We start from the raw sequence: 19,313 nt of genomic DNA on the forward strand, positions 1-19,313 counted from the left end.
CACAGAGATAACACAAATAATTCATGTGACATATTCGTGGAACATCTGCAGGGAAAGTGTTCGGTGGGAGCACCCTGAAAACACGAGGGGCTGGGCCACCGCCTCCCCCGGGCTAAGCCCCGTCCTGTCACACTCCCTGGAGTGGTTTGAAGTCAACAGGTCTCTCCAATCACACAACACTTCTTTCTTCTTTAGTCCCTCCGTGGCCTGCGACATTATTGCCTCTCCAGGACCTCCAGAGGCTGCCGCCTGCGTGTAAACCCCCTAGAAACACCAAGCACCAAACAGGTGCAGAACGACCCTCTCACTGTCATCAGCACCAACATCAAACCCCACCCTCAGCCGCACCAACAAACACGAGTGCATTTCTTTTTCTCTTCCTGGTCAACTTAAAAAAAAAAAAAAATCTTCCGTTTAGTTTCCCATGGCTGGACCCATCCTTTGAAGATCTCACACCCTTTCTCAAGACCCTCTTTCAACTTTCTCTCCCACGAAGCCTTTCTCCCAGGGCCATGTGGAGACCTCACCGTGGCTACAATTCATTCCATTTCTCCCAACCTTGAGCTTCTGCCAAGTGTGAGGCAGATTCCCTTTAGACACAGGATAAATCAATGCTGGGCTCTGTATAAAGTTTAAAAAAAAAAAACAAAAAAGACAACAACTCCACAATCACCAATTAGACAGGTTGGGAAGGAGACACCACCAGAGCAGCTAAAACTCAAATGCAACCCAAAGCAGCAAAGTGTATTAAAACCCCACTCTGAATTTAAAGACATTCTGGGTTTGTTTTTGTCTATGTGTGTGTGCCTTTAGTAAACGTAGGATTCTCAGGTCTCAAGTAAGTTTCGTGAGATATTTTTCTCTGTCACTGCACCAGTCCATCCTCTTTACTTTCTCCGCCGCACCCACCTGGACCTGAGGCTTATTTTCTCCTGATTTCACCTCCAAAATCTGGGAACATGTCCTGGTGTAAAAATTTCACCTCCAGTCCTCTGTCAAAACACTGCTTCTTAACGTCTCCAGCCCAGCTGTCCCTCCTGAGCTTCAGATCTGTTAAATGACTTTTTCCTAATTCACAGGCTCTGGGCCAGACCCACGTTTCCAGCTCCCATCAGGCACTTCCCCGGCACCTCTAACTCAGCTCACCCAAAATGGAACCCCCGCCTTCTCCCCTCTTCCCATCACACCCCAAACTGCCCCAGCCAATAATTCCACTCAACTCTGGGATTAACTCCTGTCACCGCTTCCATCAACTCCACCCCGTGGGAAATCCTACCGCAGAGCCCACCTCCTCACCCCATTCCACTCCCAGCCTGCAGGACGTCTCTCCAGGATTACACAGAGGTCTCTGGACCTGCCTCCTTCTCAACACTGTCAGTTCTCCACCCACCCTCAACATACTTATGCTTAAGGACTTAACGAAAAGAAATCAGATATTTTTCATGTGCTCAAAATTCTGCCACAGGAAAATGTCCCAAATGCTTAGCCTGACCCCCTGCCTACTTTTTCCAACTGCACCCCCTGGACCTTGCCCACAGACTCTCTGCTGAAGCCAAGCTACACCTCACTCGCCCTACCTGGATGTGCCATGAACTTGCACTTCATGTCTTTGGCCCAGAATGCCCTCTCACTTTTTGCGCCCTAGGCACATCACTCCCCATTTTTCCCAACGATTAGGCAAATGTACCCACCTCAGTGAGCTCTCCCTGATGCATCATGAAGTGTTTTCTCCCTCTTCTGCACACTCTTTTGTAAAAATCTCTGTCCTGGCACTCTCCACATTTTTTGAAATTACTAGTTAATATGTCTTTCCTGTTCATCAACTCCCTAATTCAACTCTGTACCTCCACTGACCAACACGGGATCTGGCACATAGTAAGTGCTCAGTTAATACTTCCTGTACCAATGAAACAAGGCGATATATTGCATCACCTTTAAACATCTGAAGCTTTTGAAGAATATTAGATTTTCTTGCCTCCTCCCAGTTTTCCCTCTGCTGGCTCATTGTTCACATATCGATTCTAAACAGCACTGTCACTAGCATCCTGAGGGCATTCACTGAATGTCCACATAAGAGGCAGAGGACAGAAAACTTAAGACAATCTACAACACTGCCTTCAAGGACCAATGAGACCAATGAGAAGATAAACACAGCTGAGGCAGCAAAATGTGAATACAGTAAGGACTGTGACTAATGAGCAATTAAACCAGAGTGTGTTTGCTACTAAGAAATAATAATGGATAAGACCAATTAATACAGGGATGTTGTCAAACGCCATGGTAAGTTTCACTGTAACATTTTATTATGCGCAACATGATATTGGCATTTTTTCATCGAGGCTTGCAATAAAATTTCTCCACTAATATATAGGATATATATTATATATAAGAATAAATATATTCTTAATCCAGATGCCTCACACTGAAGCTGTATATTCTCTCCCCAAATGCTCACAGGGTTTAAAAATCAATACTGTTTATCTGAGATACAGAAAGCACACAGTTCTTTATGAAGCAAAGTTGCTTTCAATATTCTGGTCATCAGAGCAAGAATTACATACATGAAAGTTAAATATATTCTAAACTACATAAAATCTCAGCTCTTTTTTTTTTTTTTTTTTTTTTTTGGTTGGGGGGACAAATCTCTTGTTGCTTTATCAGATTCTCAGTCAATCAACTTGTGTTCAAATTTCAGCTCTTTGGACAAGGTCTTTCTGAGATTCCAGATTACCAGGTGGGGTACTAAGAATACTGCAGAAGCAAAAATCCTGGAGTAAGGGCAGGAGAGAGATGGAGACTACCAACGAAATCCCTTCCAGATGGCCCCCAAACAAAAGCATGGAGAGGAGGTCTCGGAGGCAACAATCCAGTCCAGAGATGAACAGAGTTAAGTCTTCGGGATCTCCCTGGAAATGGCTGCAAAGCCACGGACATTTACTGCCAAGCTACCTCGCTGATGCCAATCCTCCTGGGAGTTCAGGGATTAAAACCACTGGAACCAAAGCAAAGCATAATTCATTCTTGGACTTTTTAACTTACATGCCCCACTGGGAGCAGCCACATCTGACGCCGCCCTCTCAGATCCTGTTTCTGCTCCAGGGTTAGCTTATGACTTAAGGCATAAAAATATGCCTCTGTCTATCTTTCTGCCGTGGTTGTTTGGCCAATGTCCTTCCTTGGGAGACATATGACAAAATAAAATGACCACAGTTCCTGGGCCCGTAATGCTTCTTCCCAAATTGAGAAATGTCAATTAAGAGAGGCTCTCAGACATGATAAAAAGGTTGGAAAAGTTACACAAAGTCTTGTTGTCAAAACCTAGCCTTGATGCTACTCCTGACCTGGCCGACTAGAACTGGTACCTGTCCCCAGCCAGGCCAGCCAACTCGTTAAAAAGGCAACACAGGCAGGTCCTTCTTCTTGACCTGCCTGACTGGTACACCATGTGTGTGCGTGCCTGTGTGCATGTACGTGTATGTACATGTATATGTGTGTGTACACATTTATATCCAAACACACAGTAATTCACTTTTCACTGAACAACGGCTTATTTTCATTTATTGACTGTTCAACATTACAGGACTGGGGCTTCTCAGCTAGAGTCTGTTTCTTAAAGACCAGCAGCCCTAAGTCTGCATGTGTCTGTATTGCCCACACTATCACAATACAAATTAGATAAAATAGATACTTAATGGTGTAATTCACTTTACAATGGCACTGATTATTACAGCGTTACTCTATTTTCATTACTACTGCATATTAGAATCGGCTTCCAACGTGTTTGAGTGAAGAAATAAAACAACATAATCACAGTGCCAATTAATCTGTAGAAGTCACACAGTAGATCGAAACGCAAATATTTTCACAGCATCCCAGGAAGACAGGATTCCACTCCTGGCTCACTCCCTCTAGCGAGCTGTGCTTTTACCCCAACCACACTCTGACCTCGCCTAGTCCAGTTGCAAGCCAGAAATCAATAAAAGACCCTTAGCAAGTTTAACTGATTCTCTAAGAAAGGGTATTCTAATCCATCAGCACATCCTCACCTTGCACTAACAGTATTTTCCCGGATTTACCCAATACCATTGTGGTACCAATAACTACTCTTTCTCACGCTGCTCTCTCATCAGCTCAAATACTGTAACTGCAGAGCAATTTCAAGCAGGTTGTGAGTCTCCGAGAGTATTGCTTGCAAAGTGCATGTAAATTATTAGATTACATTACAAGTGAAAGACTCAGCAGTGGGTCACCACAGTGGAGCATTAATGCAGAACGAGCTGAATGGAACCCTGGAAGACAAGCCTCTCCAAGGTGATTTTTTTTGGCAGGGAGGAGAAAGTGAGGAAGGGGGAAGGGAGAGCAAGGAAGGATGGGCTGCTGAGAAATGACATGTGAGAGAGCACCCAGCACAGCGGGGAGGAGGGAGCTCCCCCAGCCTCAGTGGCTGGAGGGGGCAGCCAGAGTACTACAGGAATCGTGAGGTTGGGAGGAAGGGAGCCAGCAGACGCGAGGCCCTCCTCTGGTTCAGCTGAAGGTGTGGGGTGTAACCTCAGGGAAGCCCAACAGTGGCTGATGGGTTGAACTTATGTGATCTGTCCTCATTCGCCAGGATCTAGTCTATGGCAGCTGAGGTGAGGGACTGGGGTGGGATCCAGACCAGGAGAGAGATCTGGTAGTTTAAGGAAAGGCCTACGATGCCCTAGGACTCTGGCTTATGTCACAGAGCAGCCCATCAGAACCAGCGGGGAATGCTGCAAGCAAAGGGAGCTGAAGACCTGAGGAGGAGACAGGGGAGGGATGGCCAGAGGGCCCCCTGCTCCCCGATACGCTCCGCCGTCACCACCATCACCGGGGCGACGCTGAACGTGTGCCCGGCGTCCCGCCAGGTGCTGCATCTGCCTCCTCGCAGGTGATCCTCTCCACCACCTTGGGAAGCCAGCATCATAAACATCCCCAGTTCTCAGGTGATGTAAGAAACAGACTCAGCAGTGAATGAACTTACCTAAGGTCTCACAGCACACCAGGGCCTCACTCCCAACAGGCTTGCAACCACCATTATGCTGTTTCCCAACCCGTCCAGCCTTGGACTGAGTTGCTCAAGACTGAAGCAGGCCTGGACCTGCCACGGAGGGGAGGACTTGGGGAGCCGAAAGAGACAGGAGTGGGGCACACGAGGGTGGCTGGGTCCAAGCCCAAGGCTCCCCTGGAAGCCGAAGCAAGTAGGAGCCTCACTGGTGGAGCTGGGAAGCGCAACTAACTCCTTGCTGTAAACCGTGGTGCTCATCTTCTCAGGGAGACGACTCTCATCCAGGAAATAACACCAGAAGACGGTGTAAAGGAACCTGGCAAAGGAAGAGGCTGCACGCCGACTGAATGAGCCAGGCCCGTATGAACGGCCACTGTCAAAGACCTGGGTCACGAGGACGGCAAGAGGGAGAGGGCAAGTCTTACCCAGAGCTAAAATGATCGTAGGATCTCAATAAGCAAAGAGATTGGACTCAAGATAAGAGACTGAGTGGGGGAGACAAGGAGGGGAAGGGGGAAGGCCCATCCAGGAAATAGGGGTTAAAAAAAAAAGCCAAATCAAGGCACATGCAGAGGAGAACCCTCAGAAGCGTCTGGTCAAAGGTGACCCAGTGGGCTACCCTGAGATACCACCTGGAAAATGTAAGATCCAGGAAAGCAGGAATCTGACTTCTCCAGTTGGTGGCTTTATCCCCGAGCCTGGCACACTGCTTGGCCCAGAGAAGGTGCTCAGCAAACACGTGCGGACTGAAAGAGTGCCACCCGCGGACTTTTACACAGCAACCACAGCTCCAAGCAAAGGGAGGGCACTCCAGGATTTACATGCTAAGCCAGTCTAGGCAGATGCAGGTCTAAATGGAACAGGATATTAATGAGCATGTGCTAAAAGTGGCATAGATACCGAATGATTACAAATAATAAGTATTCACCTTATTTTCCCTCCTCCCTGAAATCATAATGAATAACACCTGGCGTCCCACATCAGTTACCATGGAAACCCTCCCTCCCTCGGCCCCTCCCACCGCCAGGCCATGGCCCACTGGAAGGCTGCTTCTACCCTGTGCCCAGGACAGAGCTCTTCAACTTCGAGGAGCAGCCCAGAAACAGATCATCATGAAACCAATCTGGTGGCTCGTGACTTGTATTTTGTCTTGTACTAACAGAGCAAAAAATAACAGTGTATCGCAGGTAAAGGATATTTTATGTGAAAAGTTTGTTGTGTGTGTGCGCGTGTGCGTGTGCGTGTGTGTACTGGCTTACAATGTAGTATGTTTTTTCTCATTGTAGGTCACCATATAAACACTTGAAAGACACTGGGCTAGAGGGACAAGGAAGTCCAATATTAGGACACTCCTTTTCATATCCAAGCTGAATGACCCTTATTTTCCTGGCTGAATGTGACTGTCAAAGGTGCTGCTCTTCGGGTCAGGAAACCTGGCCCATCCTGAAACATCAAGAAATCCTATGGAACCTATTAAGATTAGAATCAGTTCTGTCAAAGTATCCCCCGTTCCACAATACGCAAACAATCTTTTTCGAAAAACAATAAGATTTATTATTTTCCAGTTACAGAAACAATACACACGTAATGCAAGAAACTCGGAAAATACAGAGGAGCACAAAGAAAAACAAGCTCATAAATAATCCCACCATCCAGAGTATCATGTCATGATCACGGTATGATGTCATCACTTACGTATACGTGGGTCCATGTTAAAACACACACACACACACACACACACACAATATATAGTTTTAACAAAAATGATCTCATTCCGTGCACACTACTATGAAAGCTGTGACTTTTCACTAAGCCATAGATCCCAAACGTTTTCTGCTACAACATGATTTTTACTGGCTATATAGTATTCCATCCGCAGACTTGCTCGTGAGTATCTCTATAAAAAGCACAGCCCTAAACCCTCTGCCTCGAAGAAAGGGCTGCTGCTAGGAGACACCCTCCCTGCAGCACAGCGAGAGCTGGCTGTATCTAACTCCTGGAGCATAACGGCTCCAAGTGCAGGATGCCCAACTCTATATCCTGTATTTTATTGTCTACTAAATCAGAGGGTGAGACCCAGGCACTATTTTTGCTATGCTTTCAAATGGCTTTACGAGCAGAGCCACAAGCTCACAGGCTAATTTTTACTTAATAATAAAAAGTGCCCAGCAGAATTAAAAGATAGTAATGCTGCTAATGTTCCACTACTGATGTGCAACCAAAACACCGTGTGCTTCCTTTCACACATATCTGCTGCCTCAGGCTGGCCAACTTGTGTACGCATCGTCATATCCTCACGGGGCTCTCCTGGCAGGCAGGAACTTGATTTTGCACCTGACTGGAACTTCTGAGCATCCTGACACAGCACACAAGTGGCATCACTAGCGAGGGAACACAGGAGAAGACCTGTGTTTTAGTTACAGCCTTGCTACCTACTAGGAATGGGACCCCAGGCACATTCTGAGACCTCTGTGGGTGCCCGTTTCAGTGGGAAGAGGGTAGGTGGGGTGCAGGGAGGGGGTCGGCTAGATGGCTCATAAGGCCCCTTCCAGCTCTAACAGGCTTTAGTCTAATAAAACATGGCCCACGGCAGCCTCATGAGTTAGCGTCACATAGCCAACGTACACCCCGAAGCTCAAGATTACAAGGCCAGCTTTGGAACTTTCTAGAGCCCTTTCAGGGGTCACCTCAGTTCTCCTTTAGCAGCTCATGCACTTTCTGCAGAAACAGGCCCATCCGAAGTGGGTCACGAGTGCCAGAAATGGTAACACAATTCCGGCAATGTCACCCTTGTCATCGTCGGTCAACTAACACGATCACTAAAAGCAGCATCATTTTTTTTGAACATCAGAGTATTTCATTTGCCTTTGCTTCTCCACAGCTTCATTACCTGGGCACTGGAGAGTTCGGGGCAGTTCACCCTCCCAGGTGCCTGTCCTTGCGGATCTAATACCCCCGTCACACAAACGTTCCCGGGAGTACTCGCTGTACTGATCCCCTGGCCTTCTTACCATCCGCTGGCTTTATCACTGTACAGTGAAAATGAAAAGCAATGCAGTTTATTGAAGAGATTTTAGACTTGCTAAATATACCCTTGTTTCTTCTGTGATCTGTCTGTTGAAAATCCATTAACTTCTAAGCAGTCACTCCGCCCCATGGCTGGCGTCGATCGTGTGGGATGGTACAGGCCTCTTTGGTTCTGGAAGGGCAGGATCGCATCCGGCTGTCTTTTCTCCATCTCTGTCCGCCTCTCCAGGTTTCTTTAAAACTAATCGGAAGAGTCAATAAACACGCCCGCCAATTCCCTTCACATTCTGGGAAGCAGATCATGTGCCCTTCAGACCTGCTCTGGCTCTGCTTCTCCGCGTATTCCCTTACCTGCCTTTGTCAATTGGCATTCTCGACAAGTTCGTCATCACTTCTCAAAGTGTCAACTTTTCCTCTTTTCATCGTCCTTGTTAAAGATAATTTAAAATTAGAAAGTCACATTCCCAGCCATTTCAGAGTCAATGCTAATTTCATTTTCTTTTGCACAGAAGTCTCCTTCCCTCTAGAGATTCCCTGCCTTCGTTCACAGCCCCCACTCCCCAGCCCCAAACCGGCATCCTTAATCTCTGTGTGCACGGCCCTGTTCCCTGACTTCAGCACTCTCATCTTTCCCCCCAAATACTTAACCCAACGAAAACACACTTTAGCATGTGGTTCTCCTTCCTTCACTCCACTTCTGAGAGAAATGTCTGTGTCTGGAGATTGTAAAGTCACCTTCAGGAAAGAGGCATATAGTTGGCTGTCAATTAATCAGGATAAGACAGAAAAAATTACACCGTGTGCAGCTCTGCTTCTCGGTACATGCATTTATGCTTTGGGGATCAAGAGGGTTTCTCCCACACAGCCTAGAATTCACGTTGATGCCTTTTGTTTGGCCACAAGTAGTTCTCTACCTGGCGGCACAGTTGTTAATAGTCCGGATTATTTAAAACAGTGATTACCATACTTCATTAGAAATTCAAGTGTTGGTCCCTCCTGTTTTCCCTGTATTCCGGTTCACCTCTATTCTTGCAAGCTGCCTGTTTATCCTCGGGAGCATTCTTTGCTTATAAAATAAGTCAGATGACTTTATATGCGGTAATTTTTAGTCCCACATCGAGTCTGACAGATAGATTTTAAGCCAGTGTATTTTCCCCCATTAGGCACAGACCCAAACGTCACCAGGCTTGTCACGTATACAAGTCCATCAAGTTTCCAAGTGTCATTTATACACCATTTTACTGCTTCTTACTTCTTTCACACACGCCCACCACTTACGTACCGCAACTTCACAACATTCATATTTCATAAACTCCATCAGCATTCAGCCAAGTCCTCCCCCGAAGGGAGCTAGGTATTTTTAACAGTGCGCTGTCTCTTTCACAGGCGTGAGGAGCCTCTACCAAGTGGCACCCTTCCTTGTGACCCTGCAAGACTTCCATCTGTGACAGTCTGTTCACGGATGGAGGAACTTCCTAATTGTTCCCAAAAAACTTTAAGATAGTTCATAGTCAAAACTCCAGTGCCCAGTCGCGCCGTTAGAAACGATCGGAGGCCGGGCGATTCTAAATCCCCTCCACCGGGGTTGTTCCTCCTCGGTTCCAGCCTCTGACTGAGCGCCAGGGAAAACAGCACAGGTGCAGAAACCGCCTGGGACAGCGTGGAGGCCTCCAGCACCTTCCAGGACGCGGGAAACCTGTCCTCTCCACTGCCGCGCGCCCTGCAGACAGTGCCGCAGTCTGCGGACAAGAAAGTTGCCAGCGAACTGCAGGGCCCGGCTGTTGTCAACGTCCCACAGCACATAACGTGATAAGACACTTCGTAATACGGACGTGTCAGTTGAGGCCATAAACATCTGTTAGGGGGAAAAAAAACCCCTGTTCTTCCACCAACACAAGGGAATTGCTACCTGTAATTTCTCTGAGCGTTAGCATGTACAAGCCAGGGCCGAGGTGGAAGCTGCCTAACCCACGGGCCGTGGTGCGTTTATGCCCTCTTCCCCTCTTCTAAGGATTTCTTTAGAGTATCTCCTTGATGTCTTTCCTCGAAACACAAAATAATGATAATGATAAAAATAATAATGAGACAGTCACAAAAGGGCCCCCAGACTCCCAAGCTGAATTTCCAACACTCGATGTCCAAGATAACACAGGGTAACTGCAGACAACCATGAAGTCAGGCGGGTGGCTCTGCGAACATCAGCCTCTCTCTGACGGTGTGCTCCTCAGGATGCTCTCCATACTGGTCCAGTGAACAAAGCCCTCAGCTTGGAAGGACGGTTTCCTCTGGGGAGATCTAAATGTTCTTCACTGACATTCTTGAAAGTCTTCCTTCCGACTCCTAGAATTTCCTACCTTTCAGCATTGATGGCACCCCTTTAATATATTTATGGAAGAGGCAACATTAGCTGACATTTCTATCCAACATTATTCAGGGGAGAAGTTACACAATGCTATGGTAAAATAGTACATAACTTATTTGGGTTGTTTTGTGTTCTTTTGTTTTAATGGAGGGACTGGGGATTGAACCCAGGACCTCATGCATGCTAAGCAAACGCTCCACCACTGACATTATACCCACCCTCCATAATTTGTTTGTAAATACAGTAGCCTTTATAATTTTTGAGAATAAGTTTACATCCTCTATGCTTCTAGAGAAAGAATTACGGTCTAGACTCGGGTTGAAAAATTCCCTATAAAGTAAAAAACCTCAATTAACCAGAATCAGCTAATTCAAGTGCATTTCTATTCTGCTACTTGCAGCTGGGACAACAAGGGAGTCAAGTAACAAAACATACCGACATTGAGGATTTAACAACAACAACAACAACAAAAAAAAAAAAAAAAAAGAAAGAAAGAAAGAAAGAAAGAAAGAAAGAAAGAAAGAAAAGAAAAAAAACAATCCCCAAGCTGGATCAGGACCGATTTAGTCCCATCTCTGACACTGTCTCCATTTACGTTTCTATCACGGACAATCAGAAGTCATCCTCAGAACAGTGACCCTGTGGCACCGCAAGATCCTCAAACCTCCAAGAAAGAGTCCATTACATTCCCCGTGTTCTTTCCAGGGGAGGGGAAGGGACCAGCACATTTGAAAAACACATCCAATAAGGAAAAGGCAAAAAATATTTGTTTAATCTCTGTTAGCCAGAAAAACTAATTCATGAGTAACTCCTTGGTACTCTTACAGAAAAATCATGGTTTATTGTATACTGATCAATATGTGAACACTGATTACCTGGACAATTTTTTCAAAGGGTTAACTCAATTTTGTTTTTCTTAACGTACAGCCTAATAAAATGGGTGAAAATTTTAACAGCTCATTTCAAACCAACCCTTCCCATTATGAATGAGATACAAAAAAAAACTCATTAAAAAAATTATTTTTTAATTATGGCAGAGAAAACATCAGAGAGAGAGATGTGACTATTCCAGAATTCTCAGCAAGGAAGACAATCTTCATTTTCCGAAAGGTAGTCCACATTCTAGGCTAGTGTTCACTCTGGCACCTGAAGGCCTTTCAAAACAGACTCTTCTTGCTCTGGAAGAATCTATCACTAACCTGGGATGAATGGCTCAGGAATCTTCTTGAGGGAAGAATGATGCCTCCCTGAACATCCCTGCACACCAGCTCACAGAAGACAAAGCGCAAGAGCAAGAGGACATGTCATACGAGGAAAGCGGCATCTTTCAGAAAAAATGCTTTTGCACGTGGGGCAGTCACATCACAACCCTTTCCCCAGACACCTGAAACGGAGTTATGTATTTTGCTTCCACAGACACAGAAGTACACAGATACGCTAAGAAGCACCATTCACCAAGGGGACCAGGAAGATGGGGCAAAGGAAGAACATTCTCAGAAAAAGCGGCCCGCGCTGTCAGAGACCACACCACACCGACAGAATTCTCAGCGACCTTCCAACATCACACCACACCTCCTAAAAGCGGAAGAGGGAGAATCAGGAGAGAAAAAGTGCATCTTAACTCAGCAGGGACCAGAGCATGGTCCATGGAGAAGAACCCATGGGCTTGTCTCATGCACATTCCTAAGGTTAGCTCTGGACAGGGGTCAGTTTGCTTCCAAAAGCAATTCAGCCGTCACCAAAGACCCTCCCGACACTTTCATCCGGAGGCACGACTATTGCAGTGAACACTCTCGCATTTCCCTGCATCCCACTTAAGAGCCGGTGTGGAACACACAGTGTGTGCTGTACCCCCACCTCGGCTGCCTTGGCGAGGGGGCTTCCACGCACGCTCCGTGTTTCAGAGACCTTTTCTAAAGCCAAGGGCTGCTCTTAATGCCAGTAGGTTTTGGAAAATCCTAGCAGGTGATTAACATAAAAGAAAGTCTGCCGTAAATATTCTTAGCCACTAAGGATTTGACTTCTGGATTAATAATTCAATTCTTTTTAAGTAGGAAGGGGAAAGCAACAGAAAAGGTTAGCATAATCATCACCAAATGCATTTTCTAAAATTATTCTATTACATTTTAAAAGGGTATAATTATAAATGTTGTTATGAGCAATTTACTAGAAAATTAAAGCCCCTTAGTTTAAAAAATAATTATTTCATCCCCTTGGCAAAACATTTTATCCCAGCCCATAGCTCTTTCAAACCGGGGGTTCTCAATTGTTCACTGTGGAGAACCATGTCCTCTGAAGAAAAGTTGATCTGAGTACCAATCTCTAGAAAGCGCTCTAAATTGCCAGGCAAGAAGACCTACCAGAAGGTGAATCAGCCCAGACTGAAGAGGGGAATGGAGGTAAAGCACTTTGAAAGGGGAAGACTTTTATGTGGGTCCACAGGGCTACAGATAAACTACAGGCCTTGTTAACTGATTTTAAGTCAATCTAAGCTGAGCTTCCAGAGGGGTTCAATCTCAACCCAACTGAGCTTTTCAGTGCTAATCCCAATTTTTGGCTTTGATTTTTTTCCTGAGGTCAGCCTGCCCTAAAAGCCTTCTACCTTCGGCACAGGGGTTCCAAACCAACTGCGTGGCACACAGCCCTTTGGTGAGGACAACTTCAGTGAGGCAGAATATGTAAGCTTCTGGCATGCACGTAATAACGAGATTCTGGAAAAGGGGTTTTAACAACAGTTATGTCACAATGTTCATGGCTCCCTGAAGTCCCTGAAAACCTTGTTAAATTAAAGATTCGCTGTGGCTTTTCTGCCTCGTTCTTCCCATGTTGCCGCTTGCCTTTCTTTCTCCCCTTGCATTGTGCTGTAAAGATGGGACTGAATGACACCAGCCATCATTAATACCACGCAGAAAATGGAACAGTTTCGTTAAAACTGCTAGCATTCCCTGCCCAGCTTTAAGGACAGGGGGAGGCCATCTTTTGGATCATCAAGTCGCACATCTGATTTTGGAAGCTCAGGCACTAACAGCACACGGCCCATTCGCCCACAGATTCCCAGGAGTTTGGAATTCAGCCAGTTTCAAGTCTACCTAGGTAATGTCTCATGAGGTCACCTCAATGTCATGAGAATCCAGACCACAGTCTATGTGGACTGCACACGCTGGCTGGCTGGAAGCTAACCCAGCTACCTCTCTGGAAAGCATCCTCCAAATCAGAAAGCATCCCAAATCCCCCAACGCCAAGAACTCCACTCAACCCTCCTTGAGGTTGAAAATGCCAATTTCAAAGGGACGATGTTTGCTTTTCCTTTTGAGTTGTGTGCCTTTACGTTTTAAGTATTAAAAAAGCGTCATCACCTAGTGTGTAGGTTAATTTCTCTCCAATACTGTAATTTATGCAACATTAATACTGGATGCCAGCTCCAATTTTCTTGCTGCTTACACTCTGGGAGCCGACTTGCATATTCTGCCAACTCCATTACATCATCTGAAAACCCAAACATTTCCCATTTTCAAATCACTCTCATCTACCAAGCATACTTACACATTCTTTTTTTCCCTAGCTCTCACACACAAAGATTGGTACCCCTGAGGAAGAGACGCTGCATCTGAGGTTAAAGTCTGCAAATGCACATAATTTCTGGAAGCTATTACTACTGCTGTGTTAGCTAAAGGATGCCTCCATCTCTGACCTTCCTTTTTCCATTCAGACTGTTATATAACCTAGTGCCTGCGTGCAGGATGTGAGTTGAGTGTTTGGGCCTTACCTCCTCTCCCTCCCCCCATTAAATCTTTGGAGGCATGGACAAGAGGTTGGTTCAAAGAAGAGTGAGTGGGGGGTGGCCCTCTAGGGGGGAAGGGGATGTGGGTCAGCAGGTCAGCTGTGCAAGATGCATCCTATCCCTACTTTGTCCCTCTTCCCTTTTTGCTGAGCCTAGGGGGCTGGTGGTACTGAATGCCCCAGCATTATATAATTTGCAAGAACAGCAAGTTACAGATTTGCTAGTCAGTTCTGCAGCCTGCCACCCTGATCTCTTGCAAGAACACCTTCTGGCAAGAATGACACCTGAAGATGCTAATAACAGGAGGGAGAGGGGTGGTTAAGACAGAGGGTGGCGGCAGCACAAACCAGAAATCAAGGTAGCTTCCCTATATACTATGTCCCCGCCTCTTTCCAAAAATCAAAAAACAAAAAAGCCTCAGAAACACATGAAGGGGATTTTCTCCAGTGTTTCTGATTAACCCTGTTACATAACCCGCTCGCATTCCAAATCCACCGTCTCAGGTCTAAATATACTCTTTGCAGCCAAAAGCTCTCCACACACAAACTCACCCAGCGAGCTAGCGGCAGGTCCCGGCCCCCAGCCCCGGTGATCCCCCTCTCCCTTTACTCCAGACCCTCGCTGCCCCCTCCCTTCCGCTCAAACCGCGGTTCGATGTGTGCACTCTTCCGAAATCGCCTTTAATTAAATGTTTTTCGCGTGTGTCATCCTGATGGCTTTTACTGTACTCGAATTCCGTGAATGGGAAAGCGCCTGGACAGGGGGTGTGGCTAAGGTGGAGAGGGGGGGAATACTGTAAAACAGCCAGCACATGATCAGCCATATTCCTACCTCCAACTATAACATCGAGAGGAAGGGAGCGGCTCCCTGGGGCCCCGACTCGCCTCTCCCCAGCCCTCCCCAGTCGCCGCCAGAAGCCGAATGGCCAGAGGAGGGGGCGCGCTGGGCCAGTGCCCAAGCCGGGGCTGGAGAGCCTCTCTGCCCCTAGCCCTGGGCGGCTCGCACCAGCCTGCTTCCTCTGGAGTGACAGGCGTGATTTCTACATTATTTACAACAGTAATTAAAGCCGTAGCTTCCTCCGGTTCTTCGCAAACTCCAGGCGCATTCAAATAAATAACTGCCTACCCCCAAGAAAAACTCCCATACCAGGTTCTGATATCTTTAAGAAAGAGGAAAGAGAGTGAGCTTTCCCCAACACTCCACTTTAACTAGAAAAAAGCAAGAAAGGGGCAATGGAGCCCCCCAAAGACACACGCACGCACACATAAGCACACAAATTCTACGAAATGAAGTGTGTAAAAATCGCCCAGAGAGGGGGGAATATCGATCGCACTATCCAACCAGCATTGAACTCGCACTGACCATTCCCAGGTTCTTGCAGAAACGCTTGCAACCTCAGAGAGGGAAGGATTTCCCAGGGCAGAAATAAGTTTGGGTGCCTTGCGATCTTTCTTTTTCTGCTTGTTTGCTTTTGCAGGCGCTCACTCCGAACGCGCGCGGAGCGCCCCACAGGACCGCCGCCCCCCGCACGCTGGCGCGCACACGCCCCCCGCCAGCCTAGGCGCCGGGCTGCGAACCCCGGGTCTGCAAACTTGCGCATCTCCCCTCGCCGCGCCCGACAGACAACTTGGAGAGCACCTCGCGCGCCCGCACCCCGCTTCCCTCAGCCCTTCCTCCAAATCCCAAGCCCACCGCCGTGCTCCAGAGAAGGTGTCCAGGTCGCCCCCAAATCCGGGAACGCCTCCTCTCCACCTCTGGGGGCTGCCCTGGTAACTCAATCCTAACGTCCCCCTTAGCTCTGCGGGGGACCGAAAACCCACCCTGTCTCGGGCTGCCGGGGCCGGAACTGTCAAGATTCGAAAGGAGAAAAGGTAAAGGGGGAGGAGGGTGGCCATAAACAGATTTTTTTTTCCTTCTTAAAAGGACACTGCCGCTTTAAAAGTTTCTTTCCCGGGCCCCCACTCTCCGGTTCTCCGTATTTTGGGGGAGCGTATTTAATTTCGGCAACGCGGCTTTCCTCCTCTCTTTGCAGAAAAATCAAAGCCAGGGGGTGAGCCCGCCGGCTGTCAACCCTCCTGCCGCCTCCCCCGCCCCCCCTCTCCTCCCGCAACCCGAGAACGGGCTGCAAAAGTTTGCAACATTTCTGGGGGGCGGAGGGGGGAGGGGAAGGGGGTGCTTCGGGCTCAGGCCGCCGCCGCAGGCTCGCGCTCGGCCCCCGACCCGACGCCCCGGGCGCTCGCTCCCGGCCGCCCCCCTCTCCGCGTCGGGGCTCCCGCCGCCCCCTCCTCAGCCCCTCTCACAGCCTCCTACCTCTGCTGGTGCTGGAATAGCTCTGTCTGCGCACCGGGGCGGGCGGCTCGCTCTTGCGGGCGGATTCCTGGTTCAGCGGGGTCTCCCTGGAGCCGGCGGCCGCGTCCGCGCCACTGCTGCCCGGCTCGCTGGCGGCGGGGTCGGGGGCTGCCGGAGCTGACTCCATGTTTTTTCCCAATGTAGAGATCGCTGGAGATGGCGAGCTCCGAGACTCCCTCTATCTTCTGTTTTCAGAGCAACTCTATGGTACCAAAAAAAAAAAAAAAAAAAAAAGGGAGAAGGAGACCGGGGAGAGCAGGAGGGAGAGAGCAGGCGGCGGCGGGCGGGCGAGCGAGAGCGCGAGGGAGCGCGCGGAGTGTGTCTGGGTGGACGTGTGTGTGCGCCCGAGAGGGGATGGGAGGCGGGTCTGGCCACAGGCAGCGCTAGCGAGAGCTTCTCCAGCCGGCCCCCACACCCACATTCCCCACCCTCCAGACCCCAGACCGAGAGCCACCGACTGGCTGCCAATTTTGGGAGGTGGGGAAAAGAGTGGAGGAGGAGGGGAGAGCCTCCCGTGCCCCAGTCCTCCCCTGTCCCCAGCTCAGGGACAGAAATAAGGATCCGCGAGATGATTCTGTACCTACTTCTGAGACTCTCTCGGGAACAGAACTCGTCCTATCCGCAGCCAGCCTGGGAAGAGACAGATCCGATTATCCACGTTGGGGAATCGCAGGCAGCTCCCTGCCAGCCCAGCCCAGGACTGAGGAGAAACTGGAAAGGAATTAGAAATGAGCTGACACCCCAAGGAAGGCAGAGGATGGGAAGACGAAGGACGTGGCACTTCTTACTTTGGGATGGGACGTCCAGTGGGTTTCCAGTCTTGGTTTGATACATGTGTGTAAAACCAATTTTATGGGTCTAGAATCGCCATGGACAGCCAATTTCTGATGTGGCTGAGAGAGGTCGCTTTCAGCTCCTTTACTGTTTCCTCCGAGAAGGATCCAGAAACCACTTGGCAGGGCAATTTCTACTGAAGAAAACTTTGGCCTGTTAGGTTGGTGACTATCTAAGCTGGATGATATATGCCACACTGCATCTAGTTAATGCGTGGCTGCTCATTGTCAATTCCCACTGGTACTTTCGCTATTAAATGTACAGTCTCATCCATAAAAGATATACTGGAGGCGTTAATAACATCTGGATGATAAAATTCAGATAATAAAAAGCTTTTAGTAAGTCACATATTTGTAGGCATCATTCTGCAGCCCCTCCTCCACAGAAACACACCCATCACATAGTAGGTGCTTATTGAAACCCCGAGAAATTGAAGGATTGCTTTTGTGTTACTTTGACCCCAAATTCCAATATGAAGGAACAATACAAATTGGATGAGTGGAAATATTCAGATGGTAGTAGCCTGATTTCTCTCCCTCAGTACTCAATCCACCATTTCCTCTTGCCTACAGAGACACTGATGAAATCAGTACATTTTTTAACACACGCCCCCACCTTCCTTTCAGAAGGCTTGCAAATTTTGACAACAAAAAATATTGTTATATACCAGAAGGTGGCATAAAGATGTGTATTTAGGGGGTGGGGTGGGGGAGGGAATGGAGGAACATTTTGCTTTTGCTAACTTCCTGGTTTGGAAAAATGCTTTTCAAAAATAAGGGGGAAAAAAACCTAGTTAGATAATAGCTTAAGAGGGACCTCCATATGCCAAACTTCACACATGGTTTGTGTTACTGTTACTGATCTTGGTCTGATTTCAAATACACAATGCTATTTGCCATGGTCTGTGTATTCATCAGCAAAACCTGTGGTCCACTCTTCGGAGTGATGAAAATGAGATGTGAACAGTTCTGATACCTTAATCCAGTCTCTGCAAGGATCCCTGGCTTTTGCCTGTCTGTTGGCGCCACAAACAATGCCATGATTGTCTCCTCCCTCCCAAATGAGATGTGTGGGTTTCCCCATACATCAAAGCACAGATTTCCAGAGCAGCCTTCACACCATTTACAATGGGTTAGCCTGTTAATAATGTTCTTGATGTAATTGACCTAGCTTGTCACACTTGACTTTTCTAAGTAAACAAATATATCAAAGTGCACAGTTTAATAAAGAAGTTCCTCTGGGACACGAGTATCTCAAAATATATCCACTGCCCCATGTTTATTTCAGAATATGTGAAAGAAAAAAAAACTTTTCATATTAAATTTCACCAATAATTCTATTTGGGATACAAGTGGCTTAGAAAAGATCCCTGGCTCTTCTTTAGGTACCTGTAACAACTTGTTAACATTTTGGGGTGAAATCTATTCCCCTGGGCCTTCAATTGGTTCCTTTGCTGTTCTTCTTTGACTAAACTGCTATTTATTCATGGGGGAAAGACCATCCTGAAAATGGCCCTAGTGACCTTAGTCAGTTAACATAGGTTTCATATTCCCCTCAGCGCTAAATTCCTGCTCCAAAAAGCCATCTCTCCTGCCTCTCTCAAACAGTTACCGCTTCTGCGATTTAAAACAATTGGGAACGCGAGTGCTTTCCCCAAGGGAAAGATAAGAGTGAGTTAGATACATTCCTTGACTGTCAATCATTGTTACTAAAGTGTAAATTACCTGGATAGGGGGAGCATTTGAAACCTGAAAAGCACAGTGATTAAGTTTGTATTTCTTTCTTTCCCTCATGTCCCTTCCCTGATTACTAATTAAGGGTTTCCAATTTCCCAAGTATTTGGAAAGATGGGAGCCTTCTTTAGGCTCTGTTCAAAGGCAGAGGGCAATAGTGTTTGCTTTAAAATGGTTATTTTACTTTGCACTGAGTTCTCA

At 47.4% G+C, this 19,313-nt stretch overlaps 1 protein-coding gene and 1 long non-coding RNA gene across 3 annotated transcripts in view; one reads left to right on the top strand and one right to left on the bottom strand.

The window, feature by feature from the left end:
• Window positions 1-16,800, bottom strand: part of RORA (RAR related orphan receptor A) — a 694,742-nt gene extending 677,942 nt beyond the window's left edge. For both annotated transcript variants that reach the window (XM_074366224.1, XM_074366223.1), the window contains exon 1: window positions 16,507-16,800. In XM_074366224.1, coding sequence (XP_074222325.1) covers window positions 16,507-16,672 — 166 coding nt within the window. In that variant the 5' untranslated portion in view covers window positions 16,673-16,800. The remainder of the gene's footprint in view (window positions 1-16,506) is intronic.
• Window positions 15,004-18,642, top strand: LOC141577981 (uncharacterized). Its single transcript, XR_012507700.1, has 2 exons — window positions 15,004-16,067; window positions 16,690-18,642. It is a non-coding gene; the product is annotated as an uncharacterized LOC141577981 (long non-coding RNA).
• Window positions 18,643-19,313: the final 671 nt, after the last annotated feature.

Source organism: Camelus bactrianus, chromosome 6, assembly GCF_048773025.1.
Source record: "Camelus bactrianus isolate YW-2024 breed Bactrian camel chromosome 6, ASM4877302v1, whole genome shotgun sequence".
Classification (NCBI taxonomy): Eukaryota; Metazoa; Chordata; class Mammalia; order Artiodactyla; family Camelidae; genus Camelus; species Camelus bactrianus.